Source organism: Chiloscyllium plagiosum, unplaced genomic scaffold (assembly GCF_037043375.1).
Source record: "Chiloscyllium plagiosum isolate Xiang-an unplaced genomic scaffold, Cpla_swu_hap1 HiC_scaffold_7, whole genome shotgun sequence".
Classification (NCBI taxonomy): Eukaryota; Metazoa; Chordata; class Chondrichthyes; order Orectolobiformes; family Hemiscylliidae; genus Chiloscyllium; species Chiloscyllium plagiosum.
The window spans coordinates 74,056,217-74,070,004 of NW_028270145.1; the positions used below are offsets into that span (position 1 = coordinate 74,056,217).

The window sequence follows — 13,788 nt, forward strand, 5'->3', positions numbered from 1 at the left end:
TAGGATGTGGCACTGGAACTAACTTGGAGTTTACTTTCAGTTCTTTCAGGTTTTTTTGTTTTATTTTTCATAACATATCTGGTCAGAAAACTTTTACTTCCCTCTTGATAGCTGCCAGTTACTCCTTATTCAGACCCTGTCTTCAATTGATTGCACTCACCTTGAGATATGTTGAGGTGTCAACTCCTGAACAGCTGTCAGAAAACAGAAAATCCTAACACTGATAAAACAGGTAAGAATAAACTGATTCTCCATGTAAAACTAATGCAATAGGATTTTTTTTTTAAAAAAAAAAGACTGGGTTATCTGAAAACCCCACCACAGGATTTATTGACATGAATATTCGAAAAGTGTAATAGTCAGAACATACCCAATTTCATCATCCTACCTTATCACACAGTGAATTTCTTCCACTGCAGAGGTGTCGACCTAACTATGATACAAAAGCAAAATACTATGTTGGAAATCGGAAATAAAGGCAGTCACTGAGTTCCTGCTTTAGGTTGTGAACTTAATTGTTTTCTTCACTCATGTTGGCTGATGTACTGAATATGACCAGCATCTTCTGTTTTCATTCTGCATATGGAACTGGCATGTTTTACAGAAGTTACTGTGGGATTTTACTTTCATTCACTCAATCATGTCAGTATTCCGCGGTTTATCAGTTGAGTGATAAATATGGTGAGAACTGTAACAGCCATGAAATCCAGAGTGGGCAAATTCAGTTACAATGTATTTAAAAATGAAATCAAACGGTTCCGTCTGAACATGGATTGTTTTCCGAATTTTTTTCCAATATGTATGGACCTGTTTGCACATCACTGATTTACCATATTGTTGCGGTTAGGTAGCTAACAGAATGCAAAACTTCATTAGCAAGCTTGCGACCACATTGCAACAGGGTCTAAATAAAATGTTTCTTCAAGTAAACGCTTTGGTCTGCTTGTTTTGCTGATTATTCAATTATTTCTCGCGGCAAGTTAATTATTTAATTAGAGTTGCATTAACAGAAAGAGAGAGAGAGAGAAACGCAGTGGGACTCTGATGGCGCGCTGGGAGTATCTCCAATCTCTGAGTCCGACCTGTGCATCTCTGAGTCCGACCTGTGCATCTCTGAGCGGGTGGCTGAGAAAATATGTAGAACAAAAGGTGGAATATTTTAATTGTTTTGCTAAAGCTCACAGTGGGTTTTGTAACGGAGAGCTCGTCGCTTTGACGAAGTCAAACTGCAAGAATATGCTGGAAAGAATCTCTGGAAAGTTGGCATCAGTCAAGGGTTGGAAAGTGTTGGTACTGACCGGGGTCTCAGGCTGGCTGCAAACTTCCCAAGGACATAGGTGGAGTGTGAAACTTTCTCATCCATAATGTCTCCTTAGGATTCGAGTCTTGATTTTATCTGGATCCTTTTGTGTATGTGCGTGTATGTTTTATTATTTTTTTGTCACGGTGTGTCTATTGATTGGTGATTAATTCACGTTGCATTTGGCTTTGCCCTGGACTCATTACGTCAGTTGGTTTTGTTGCAGTCCACGGGCTGTGATTGCTGCAGGGGTCTTGTTGAAAGCGTTTGCTGCTTTCAGGCCATTGCCATGATGAATATATCCGGCTGATGCTAAGTCAGGCTGACAGTGCAGTCGTCGCCTGAGGACGGACGAACTTTGGGTTAAGGGAAGTCTATATTTTTCCTCCTAATATTTATTTTAAGCATTGCATCGACCACTACTTCGTTTTTCTTCCTGTAAAGCTGACATTGATAGCTGATATTTGCATAAGCTTTCACCATTACTTCCAAAAGTAAAGAGTTACTGGATTTGGCTTCTCGGATATTCCGAAGAAAGCGCCTAATCGCGGCACTGGTGGGTACCGTCATGGTGCTGATCGTGCTTGTGATTATCCCCACGCTGGTGCACAGTTCGAGAGCCGCTGCTCACTATGAGATGCTGGGGACCTGCAGGATGATCTGTGATCCTTACAACTCCAACCCCAGCAGCACGGCTGTGGAAGCTATGCGGGATTTCAGTGCCATCCCTCCGCCGCCCTTCATCCAAGGACCGAAAGGGGAGCCCGGGCGGACGGGAAAGCCTGGCCCACGCGGTCCTCCCGGTGAGGCCGGTCCCCCGGGTCCAAGGGGCCCACCGGGGGAGAGGGGTGACCCGGTGAAGGCCGGCTTCCCGGCGCTGGGTGGGGCGGCGGGACCGGTGACTGGAGCACTGAGCAGCACCGCCGTCAGCAGCCCGAAGATCGCCTTCTATGTCGGTTTGAAGAGCCCCCACGAAGGATACGAAGTGCTCAAGTTTGACGATGTGGTCACGAATTTAGGAAACTACTACGATTCCACCTCAGGAAAGTTTACCTGCGCCGTGCCCGGGATCTACTTCTTCACGTACCATGTCCTGATGAGAGGAGGCGACGGGACCAGTATGTGGGCAGATCTCTGCAAAAACGGCCAGGTAAGTGTCAAACAGGCAGCGCATTGCACTCGGAGGGATCCCAACCAGCGACAAGCAACTCCATAATATGGCTTGCTACTTTAAAATAAGTTAATATGAAATTAATTTGGTGCCAACTCGGGAATGAACGGCCAGTTATTTCACCTGATAAGCTGTTCCCGTAGGAACTTGCTTGACGAGCTCAGATTTAGATCCCACTGTTTATCTTCCACATTGGCTTGCAGATCGTGATTTTGTTTTTTTTTGTTGTCAACAGTTGGATCTGCCGCTCCTTTCAGTAAGAAGGTTTTGACCAACCCGGGACTCAACATTAGAGGCGCGAATTTAACTTGATTCTGCGTTTAAAAAAGTTCTCTCGAAGTCCTAGCTTCAGAGTTATTTTAGAGGTAATTAGAGTCAAACAGGGGCCTTACAGACTCTGTGGAGGAGAGGTAATAATTTGTTTTCTCTCTCTCTCTCTATCTATAATATATTGGTTTAGGTTCGTGCCAGTGCGATTGCCCAGGACGCAGACCAGAATTACGATTATGCCAGTAACAGTGTGGTACTTCATCTGGACTCTGGAGATGAAATTTATATCAAACTCGACGGCGGAAAAGCACACGGCGGCAACAACAACAAATACAGCACCTTCTCCGGTTTCATTTTATATCCTGATTAAATGACATGAAAAGGAATATAAATGAGATATTATGTAACGGTGTTTTCCTGTCAATGTCAGTTTGTCTGTGGTTACTTCTCCTTCAGAACTTTTCGTACAGAATGCGAAAGTGTACTTGTTCGTGTAGGCCATATTCGTGAGCAAAGCGTGCTTGGCATATGGCGCAAGGCTTAATAACAATGCATCACATCAGACAACTTCTGCATGGGCAGTTCTTGGGAAGAATATAATAAGCTGCAAAATTGGACTTGTTCATTACAAAAGCAGAACACTGCGGATGCTGGAAATCTGGATTGAAAACAGAAAATGCTGGAAATATTCATCAGCCTGGTGGAAGGCCTGAATGAAACACTCCTTTCTCTCTCCTCAGGTGCTGCCTGTTCTGCTGGACTTTTCCAGCCTTTTCTTTATTTATTCTGGATTTCTTCATCCCGGTGATCATGCTGCAGGCACCGGTTTTTGTGTGATGATACACAGTATTGGTAACACGCTCTTTCACTGTTACACATGATATATTTATCTTATCGTTACAATCCAAGCTTTTGATGTAATGTTACAACATTAAATACCATTTTCTACAATGCTTTGCGCTGATCCTTTACATGTACTGAATAAATCGTCTATTACTGTGTTTTAAGTTGCACCCTATAGCTTTTCAGCCGGGATTTCCTGGAATGTATTGAATAATGCAGAGAACTCTTCTTCCGAATTAATTTGATGGTCGCCTCTCTTATCGTCAATAGGCCCACCAAAAGGGTTTTACGGATATGAATCAGTTTTCGTAGCTTTTGATCTACAAGTATCATTTCCAGAGACCGCCTCACTATAGAATTCTAACCACAAGTGGCATCTTAGAGAACGAATAAACACAAATTAACTTGATAATGAGCATGATTTGAAAGTGCAACTCGTAATTCTCAACTGCAAGTCCAACGTTTGTGCGTTAGTCGCCCAATACTAGCCCTTAGGATATTTCAGAAAATCGGTCCCTGTATTGATCATTGCGATATAATATGGCAAACTAATTTCACAGCAACAAGTATTGTTAGTGTTCTAATCATAGCAAAGACAACAACTTTTTTATTTTTACAACTATTTTCTGCTTACTTTGCATATTATAAAAATGCATGCAGCAATTGTCTTGGTAGTTGTAATTTTTGATTTACGTTTGAGTGTGAAAGCAACTTTATTTTCACTGAGATTTTGTTTAAAGTTCATCATACTAGCAGTCTACTCATGACAAAAATGATCAGGAAATAGCATCCATTTTGTTAAGGTTTTAATACAACTGGACATGTATATATAAAGTGATTACTCTCCTCAATACATCAGAGGAGATTAACAGAGTACAGGAATTTATCTTTAAACTGGTTCAGCTAAAACGGACTGTATCCGCGCCACTTTCATTCAGCCCCCAAAATTTGTTGTAAGAAATCCCACTTGTTCAGAGAGAGAGGAGGGTAAAGCATTAACTCTACTTCAAGTCTCAAAAATGAATATTGACATACAAGTCTTTTTCAGCGCAGTATAGAAATCTAAGGAGATATTCTTGTGCTTTATTCTGGTCCAAAGGAAAACTTTGTACTTTAACAAAGGCCAAACCATTCCCCGCGGATGCAATGAAGATTCATTGCGAGGGAATTGATGTTCACATTAAAAATACAAATTTCAGCTTGAAATTCTTAAATCTGTATTCCCCGCTACAGGCGGCTACCTGCAATTCTCATTCACGGCTGCATATGTGTCTGTGGAGGTGTCAAGAGCTAAGAGAATGATGGATTGATGAGGCTTGTGAAAGAGGAGAGTTGCGTGACAGTTAGCCCTGACAGTGATGTATGTATCCTCGCATTATCAATGTCATGTCGGGGATTTAGGAAAGCTTTTGCCGAGCGCCCCTTTTTCTACATGCTGTCATGTTGCTAATTATCACGTCGGTTAACATTCAGAAAGACATATTGCTAGTGACAATGACACCAGGCATAATCGGTAAAAAAAAGAAGCCGGATTAATTTAAAACATAGTTTACCAGCGAATTTGTTTTTAAACTTTGCTTTTCATAGTTCCAACATTAAAATCGCAGAGTCTGTAACATTAATTACATATAAAATGCATTTGAAGAGCTGTCAAGGGTTTTTCAATCAATACACCTAATTGATTGACTCCAATCTCCCGAGACTTTCAGTCGGTAGAAATAGAGAAGCCTGTGCGTTAACATTAACCTTAGAATGTTAATTAAACTTAAATAAATAACTCAGTTTACTTTATTAGATTTCATTGGAATATCTACTCTGATGAATAAGTAATTAATATTGACATGATTGATATATCTGGTGTACATAACTTTGAATTCATATACTACATATTCAGGTCATACATTTATTGCTAGAATTAAAATGATAACGCAACTGCTTTGCAAAGTAACCTTTAAAAATGGAGGCCCACAATTTTTATATTAGTGAAAATGTGGAGAATTGCTCCTTCTCCAGTATTACTAGTAGGAAAATATGGTTTAAAGATGTGCAATTTGTGAGGAAGTGATCTCATTGGCCACAAAGGGAAATTCAAAAGTCTCAATGACCATTTAACATTGCTGAAGTACTTGGGGAGTCAGTTCCCTGCTTTACATGTTAAACATGTTCATCATGTTGTCAGGTTTTGTGATAAATAGATTTGTACCAAACGCAAAAGGCAGTTTTTCAATGATATTTTAGCTATCATTCTCCAAAAGTGAATTGGAAAGAAAATTGGACCGAGTGCAAAATGAAGCACCAATTCACGATTTCCCATCTTCTGCTATCCCCCAGTACAAACTTATGCAAGTTTACATTTAGGTAGCAGCTGGAGTTACACGATTTGTTATCTGGAGTCACCATACTGACATAGATCTTATGAAATATAAAACACCTTTAATCATGGCCATAGTTGTCAACAAATGCCAAACACCTAGATTAATTTTAACAAAAAGCAATTTACCGCATGCAAGGAAGCTTGTTGAGTTATTTGGGGGTGAATGATTAGAAGATGTCAGTCCTAAAGGAAAGGTCAACATTTCATATGGACTGCACTATTCAGATGTTCTATGATTTGTGTGCTAAGTTAGGCAGGCAGTAACTGACTTATGCATGTGTGTTATAATATGTCTTTCCCATAAAATGTAAATGTTTCTGATTATACTTAGGAAACTATCCACTCTTCAATGGAGGAGAACCTATGAAATGTATATCAAGTACGAAGAGGCTCCTATTGGTGTCATGTTTCTTAGCTTCAATTTTCTTTGCCTAACATTTCAAACCCAAAATTGGAACTAAATATTTGTGGGACACTAAGCAGAATAAAATCAATCTCACTGTGACTTATTATTAGCTAACTTTTTTTCTCCACATGAAGAAATAGAGGAGTATTTAACTGCCAGACCTTTGGTTATACTGTTAACAGTTTGATGATAGTGTATAATTGTAGCATCATCAGTTTAAAAATCTGTGAATTAGTATTTTGATTAATAACAGTATTCTTGTTAAACAGACAAATATTTGTTTACATTAAGCTATAAATGTAGCACGCTTCTAGCAATTTCAGAATGGTACTTAAACAATTTTTCTATTACAGTTATTCTTTCAATGAAATAAAAAATACAGGTGAAGTTCAAAAAGCAAGCAAACACAAATTTACTTAAGCAGTGGTTGTAATTAAAGCAATGTATGTGTAATATTAGATGTTGTAAAACTGATTATTTCATGTTGCGAAGTGACCAGCCTGTCTTCCAGAAGAATGAAGATGCATTACCTCTAGGGTATATTGGCAAATTGAAAAAGAATATGTACATGCGCTGAAAATGTCACTTTAACACGCATCTAGAGTTCAAGACAGCTAAAATGTGCTCATTGACCTGGATGTTGGATTATTTGTTATTTCTGAGAATGTCAAGCCTTCAAATTATAGATGAAAAGAAATGAACGTGACTTGCTGAAATGCTACAACTGTCAAAATTGTATATGAGCGTCAGGTATCATGCCAGTGCAACTTTAACATTTATGATTTATATACTTTTGTACAGGGGTGCACGACCTTTTATAACAACCATCTGCATAAGGCAGTTATTTTCTCATGCTGCACATTTCCTGGCTCTATATATTGACCAAGCACTTCCTGGTCTTCAATGCACCGCACCACTCTCGCACCCCCACCACCAAACTGCCAGCAATTTACACAACATGCAAAAACATAGGCCATCCAACCTGAAAGCAGTCAATCCAAGATGATGAACCAAAAATTATTTTTCAACAATCAATATTTATAAAGCACCATGAATATAATGAAATATCCCAAGGTTCTCACAAAGGTATTCTGGAACAAATGTTGATACTGAGCCATGAAATAAGATATTAGGGTAGATGACCAAAAATTTAGTCAAAGCATCTTAAAGAAGTGAAGAGAGGTAGAGATTTTGGAAAGGATCCTAAGACGTGGGGGTTGAACCAAGATCAGTAAAAATCATGGGGACTAAAATTCGAGTAGCACAATCATTTCTGAAAGCTTTAACATTGGAGGATATTAACGTTGGAGGGACAGGCCATGGAAGAATTCAAACACAGGAGTAAATATTTTATTATTGAAATGTTTCTTACTTGTGAACTGATGTAGCACAGTAAGGGCAGGAGTGATGTCTCAGCAGGGCTTGTGAGTTAGGACAGAAACAATAGACTTTTGGATATCCTCAAGAAACAATCTTTCCAGATGAAGCAGCATTTCACCTGTACCTCCTCTAATCTTGTGCATTGTATTTGCTGCATCCAATGTGATCTACTCTGCATTGGAGAAACCAAACACAGATTAGATTAGATTACTTACAGTGTGGAAACAGGCCCTTCAGCCCAACAAGCCCACAACGACCCGCAACCTACCCAGGCCCATTCCTCTACATTTACCCCTTCACCTAACACTACTGGCAATTTAGCATGGCCAATTCACCTGACCTGCACATTTTTTGGACTGTGGGAGGAAACCGGTGCACCCAGAGAAAACCCACACAGACACGGGGAGAATGTGCAAGCTCCACATAGTCAATCGCCTGAGGCGGGAATTGAACCCAGGTCTCTGGCGCTGTGAGGCAGCAGTGCTAACCACTGTGCCACCGTGCCGCCCACAAACTGGGTGACTGCTTTGCACAACACCTCCAGACTATGTGAATTCATGACCCTGACATTCCCATAGCGGGTCATTTTAACACAGCAGCCTGCTCGCATGCTCACTTGTCTGTCCTCAATATACTGCAACGCTCCAGTAAATCACATTGCAAACTGGAGGAGCAACATCTCCTCTTCAAATGTGGCAGTTTACAACCGTCTGGACTCAATATTGAGTACAACACCTTCAAATTGTGAACCTATCCCTTCCTTTTCTTTTAATTTTGCTTGCTACATTCTCTGTCATCCTCTCCCCCCTGTCCCAATCCTAGTGGGACTGTCTGTTGTTTTCAGTTGGGCAGCTAGATATACCATTGTCCTGTGATTCTCACATTCCGGTCACTTAATATGAACTATCAACATCCTTTCTCCCCCAGCACTTCAAACAGCCTCCCTCAACTATTGCATAAGTGCTGCTGCCTCCACACTTCACTTCAGTTCTGGTGAAGAGTCATTCAGACTTGAAATGTTACCTTACTTTCTCTCAATGAATGCTGCCTGACCTGTTGTAATCTAGAGGATTTTTTTGTTCTCAGTCCAGGGAGGATAGAGTTGGGAATTTTACAGAACTGGGGAATAGGCGGTATTGTGTGGTCAGAAGTTTATCGCAAATATAATATCAAGTTTGTGAGCAGTTTAATTCACCTTTGACAGTGCAATGGTTAAATAAGGTGGGTTATTATTCATTTCAAAGGACAACTAGGGATACCCAAGAGAATGCTGGCCTTACCAGTGTACTCACATCCCATGAAAGAATAAAAGAAGTGACAGAACAGGGACTGAGTTGTTTGTGGGATGATTTGCTAACATAATTGGGAAAGGTGTATACTAACCTGGCTGCGGTGAAAATAATGAGTAATATCAGAGAAGAATACAAAGGTTCACAAAATGGTGTCAGATACAGACATGACTCAAGTAGTAAGTAATGACTTATTCAGTGGATTCAAAGTTAGGGAGAAGCTAACAAAGTCTAAGATGAAGTAACCATGCAGTTATGTGAATTAATTGTGGCAAATAAACTTGCTGAATATAGAACCCATGAAATGGAAGTGTTGGTGTTGGACTGGAGTGGACAAAGTTAAAAATCACACAACACCAGATTGTAGTCCAACAGGTTTATTTAGAAGTATAAGCTTTCAAAGCACTGCTTCTTCATCAGGTAGCTAGTGCGCAGGATCATAGGACGCAGAATTTGGAGTAAACGATCAAACTATCATACAACTGATGCGATGTATTGAACAAAGCTAGGCTCATGATGTGGTTCATTTGTGCGTGCTGTCAGATACAATACAGGGAGTGCTGTTCTTTATAGACAGCAATAATATGTATATGTGCTGCACCAGTTTCAGGTGACAGCCATTCACTGGGTCATTTCTCAGAGCAAGGCCCTGATCTATCAAAGCCAACCTGCTTAGTATAAAATTTAAACTAAGTCTGGCTGTTAACTATCAATAAATATTGATAAACATTGATAAGCTGTCTTTAATCACTTAGAATGGGGATGTAGGTTTTGATTCATTAGTATGTGAATCCCAGAACGTCTTTCAAGTCACAGTCCCAAGATAACTTAAGGTTCAATTAAAAAAAAGGTGACATCTCAGCTCAGACAATGCATTAAAAGTATGAGGTTAGTTTGTATCCCAACCTTGAGTCAGACTGGTTCTATTTCCAAAGTAGAAATTTATAAAATGTTGCATGGACTGGCTATGTACAAATCGTGTGCTTTTCAAACAAAATATAATGTATCTGCAAATACAAATCTGCGTATGCAAAATCACCCCATAGATTTATATGTGTGTGAGAGACAGAGCATGTCTGAGAATATGTGTGTGCATGTGTACGTGTTTGATAGAGTGTGTGTGAGTGTGATGGAGAATATTAGATTAGATTTCCTACAGTGTGGATACAGGCCAGTTGGGCCAACAAGTTCACACTGACCCTCTGAAGAGTAACTCACCCAGACTCAATTCCCACTGACTAATGAACCTAACATTGTGGGCAATTTAGCATGGCCAATCTACCTGACCTGCACATCTTTGGATTTTGGGAGGAATCTGGAGCACCTCAAGGAAACCCACACAGACATGGAGAGAATGTGCAAACTCCACGCAGCCAGTTGCCTGAAACTGGAATCGAACCTGGGTCCCTGGTGCTGTGAGGCAGCCATGCTAATATGTCTGTAAATGTGAGCGTGGGTATGTGTGTCTGAGAGTGTGTGTATAAGAGAGGGCCTGTGTGGGTATGTGAGTGTCTAAGAGTGTGCGTGTATGTGTGTTTGCATGTGAGTGTGTGTGTGCACTACCTGATGAAAGAGCAGCGCTCCGAAACCTTGTACTTCCAAATAAACCTGCTGGACTATAACCTCATGTTGTGTGAATTATAGGAATAAATTGCCAGGTGGAAATATAATGTTGTGGCTTAACAGACACCTGGCTCAAAGAAGACTATGAAATAATTCTCGGTCCCAGGTGTTTAGGAAAGGGAAAGGGAAAAAAGGGGAGTGATTAAGGAGAATATTGTTATACTGTAGAGAAATTTTTTTCCAGAAAGATCATGATAGAATCTATGTGGCTAGAGCTAAGGAACCAAAACATTTACAATTACATTGTTTGGTACAGTCTAAAATCCACCAAGTATCGAAAAAGGTATAGAGCAACAAATTTGCAAGTGAATTACATAGAGGTGGAAGAATTATGGTGTAGTTGCAATGGATATTTTAATTATCTGAGGTAGACCATAACATTCATATTGTAAAGATCGGAGAGGAGTAATGCAACCCAGAAATGTTTTACATCAAGATGTTTACAGTCGAACAAGAAAGGAGACAATGATAGACCTGTTTCTTGGAAGAGTTGGGTCAAGTGGATCAAATGGTAGAGATGCACACCTTAGGGAGCTGTGTTTTGTAACTTTTAGGATTACTATGGAAAAGGTCAAGGAGCAATCAGAGTTAGAATAGTTCATTGAGGGAGAGCCAACTTCAATGGGGTAAGAATGGACCTGGGCCAGATAAATTGGAATCAAAGGTTGGGAGGAAAACAAGACTCCCTTTAAGGAAGAGATAGTTCTGGCACAGTCAAAGTTTATTTCCATGAGGGGAAATGTAGGAAAACCAAAAACCAACGCTTCTTGTATGACCAAACAGATAAGAGATTTAATATACGTAGGACATATACCAGTTAGTTGGTTGACTAACTGGTTTGTACTGTAGAGTGCTGCCAATAGCATAGGTTCCACCCCTGCATTGGTTGCAGTTACCATGAAAGTCCCTCCTTTTCAGCCTCTTCTCTTGCCTGAGCTGAGGTGACCCATTATCTTTCTTTGATGAGAGAGTAAGACTATGGCAACCTTACTTCATTTTAATACAATGGACAACCAAGTTAAATGTCAAATATTCAGAGGTGAATTGGCAAAGCAAATAAGAGAAACTATTAGACTGTATGAAAAGAGATTGTCAGCTGATGTTGATAAGAATCCCAATGTCTTTTGTAGCATTATGATAGATTATTTTATTTTTTAATACATTACCTTATTATTTAAACTATATTATAATGATATATTATTATATAAGGTAGCTAGTAGGTGCGGATCATAGGACACAGAATTTATAGCAAACAATCAAAGTGTCATACAACTGAAATGATGTGTTGAACAAACCTAGATTGCTATTAAGTCTTTAACCAGTTAGAATGAGGATTCAGGTTTCAATTCATTAATATGTTATTATTTAAATAATGTATGATTATTTACATTTGAGAATTTGGGTTCTAAAATGGAGAAAAAATGAAATTTCATTTTTTTTAGTTCTGTGAAAATCTGACCTTGTTTGAAGGTCAGGAAGTCATTTTCATATTGAGTTCCAAAATAGCATTTGTAACATGACATGATTACAGCTAAATGAGTGAAAAGTTGTCTGGTGAGATAATTGCTAAGGTATTTGCTGACTTGAATTTTTCAACATCTGGAGAGAGAATGTGGTCAGAAGCAAGTTCATTCAGGGAGATGAGGTCCACAAAAGCAGAACCACTATTACTGCACCTTCCACACAGTCAGGACTAGTGTGAAATCCTGAGATTTCTCAAAGTCAATGCGAAGAAAACTTCAGAAGCAGGAAGCCGCAGAGTTGTTGAGAGGAAGATGTTCCTCGTGTGAGGTAAACTGATTTCCAACTGGAAGTCTGGCAAAGTAGGAGGAGACTGTTATGTTATTTGTATTCCTGTTCTTGATCACAGCAATCATTTAGTGGCTTGGAAGGGTAGGGTATCTCAAAATAAGAGTTGAATAACAGCTGAAGTTAACTGTTTCACATGACTCCCATGCAGCAGCAACATAAGTGGTGTGCATCAAACCAAAAAGACATTCTGCATACCACACAAATCAGTAATATGGTATATGACTTTTAGTGCTGGTGTAATCTCAGCTCTGCAGGCGGTATATCCGTAAAACTGGTGAATCTTACGAACGCACTGGTGAGTGTGTCCCTTCAGCTGTTCAGGACAAGCAAGATACTGACTGTTCTGAAGAAGAGTCTTATCAGATTCAAAATATTTAACTCTGTTTCTCTATCTGCAGATGTTGCCATGTCTGCCGAACATCTCCCGCATGTTCTGTTTTTACTTCAGAACTCCAGTGTCAGCAGTATTTTGCTGTTTAAGTAAAGATTCTGACTGTACCGAATCAGCCACCAATTGCAAAACTCACAATACACATTACATATGACTCTTCAAACTGGACAATCCTGAATGTGTGAGACATTATGTTGAAAACCAATTTAAGATTGTCAGTTAGGCTCATGATGTGGTTCATTTGTGCGTGCTGTCAGATACAATGCAGGGAGTGCTGTTCTTTATAGACAGCAATAATATGTATATGTGCTGCACCAGTTTCAGGTGACAGCCATTCACTGGGTCATTTCTCAGAGCAATGCCCTGATCTATCAGAGCCAACCTGCTTAGTATAAAATTTAAACTAAGTCTGGCTGTTAACTATCAATAAGTATTGATGGATGCATTCTGCTAAACAGTGTCCATTTGCCAAACAATGAACTCACTCTCCTTTCACGCAATATAAATGTTTTCTTCCCTTTATCGGCATATTTGCAAAATGTCCTGATGACTACAAGACAAGAAGGTTTGACAAAAACTGCCTTTTTCAGCAATGTTCAAGTTCTGTACTATCAAGTAAGTGCATCAACCAATCCTTCTCAGGTATTGGTGTTTACCAGATAACTACATCCTTGGGCACGGACTTCATAGATGAAGAGTGGAAGATATGTATAAGTTGACAATTGTGAATGTTAGGTTTAGAGGAGAGTTGGGCACTGCGGGGTGTGGAGTGTTTTAACTCACCCTCTGACTTTATATTGATTTGATCCCTGCCCTCCCCTTCACTTTTTGATCACGTAACAATACCCTTTGTTGAGAAGGGCATTGCTCGCCACTGGCCACTCGAATGTTTCTTTTCTTTCTGGTGGTAGAGTATGAATAAAGATTTC

The 13,788-nt window shown here is 39.7% G+C and overlaps 1 protein-coding gene across 1 annotated transcript; it reads left to right on the forward strand.

Annotated features, from left to right (window-relative positions):
- The first annotated feature begins 1,121 nt into the window (after positions 1 to 1,121).
- Positions 1,122 to 3,937, forward strand: c1ql2 (complement C1q like 2). The gene is made up of 2 exons (XM_043694588.2): positions 1,122 to 2,450; positions 2,932 to 3,937. The coding sequence occupies exons 1-2, from the start codon at positions 1,869 to 1,871 to the stop codon at positions 3,109 to 3,111; spliced, it is 762 nt and encodes a 253-aa protein (XP_043550523.1). The 5' UTR covers positions 1,122 to 1,868; the 3' UTR covers positions 3,112 to 3,937.
- The last annotated feature ends 9,851 nt before the right edge of the window (positions 3,938 to 13,788 follow it).

Coding starts and splice junctions, on each gene's coding strand:
- c1ql2 (XM_043694588.2), top strand. CDS start 1,869: ATGGTGCTGATCGTGCTTGTGATTATCCCCACGCTGGTGCACAGTTCG. Junction 2,451..2,931: donor ATCTCTGCAAAAACGGCCAG/GTAAGTGTCAAA, acceptor ATATTGGTTTAG/GTTCGTGCCAGTGCGATTGC.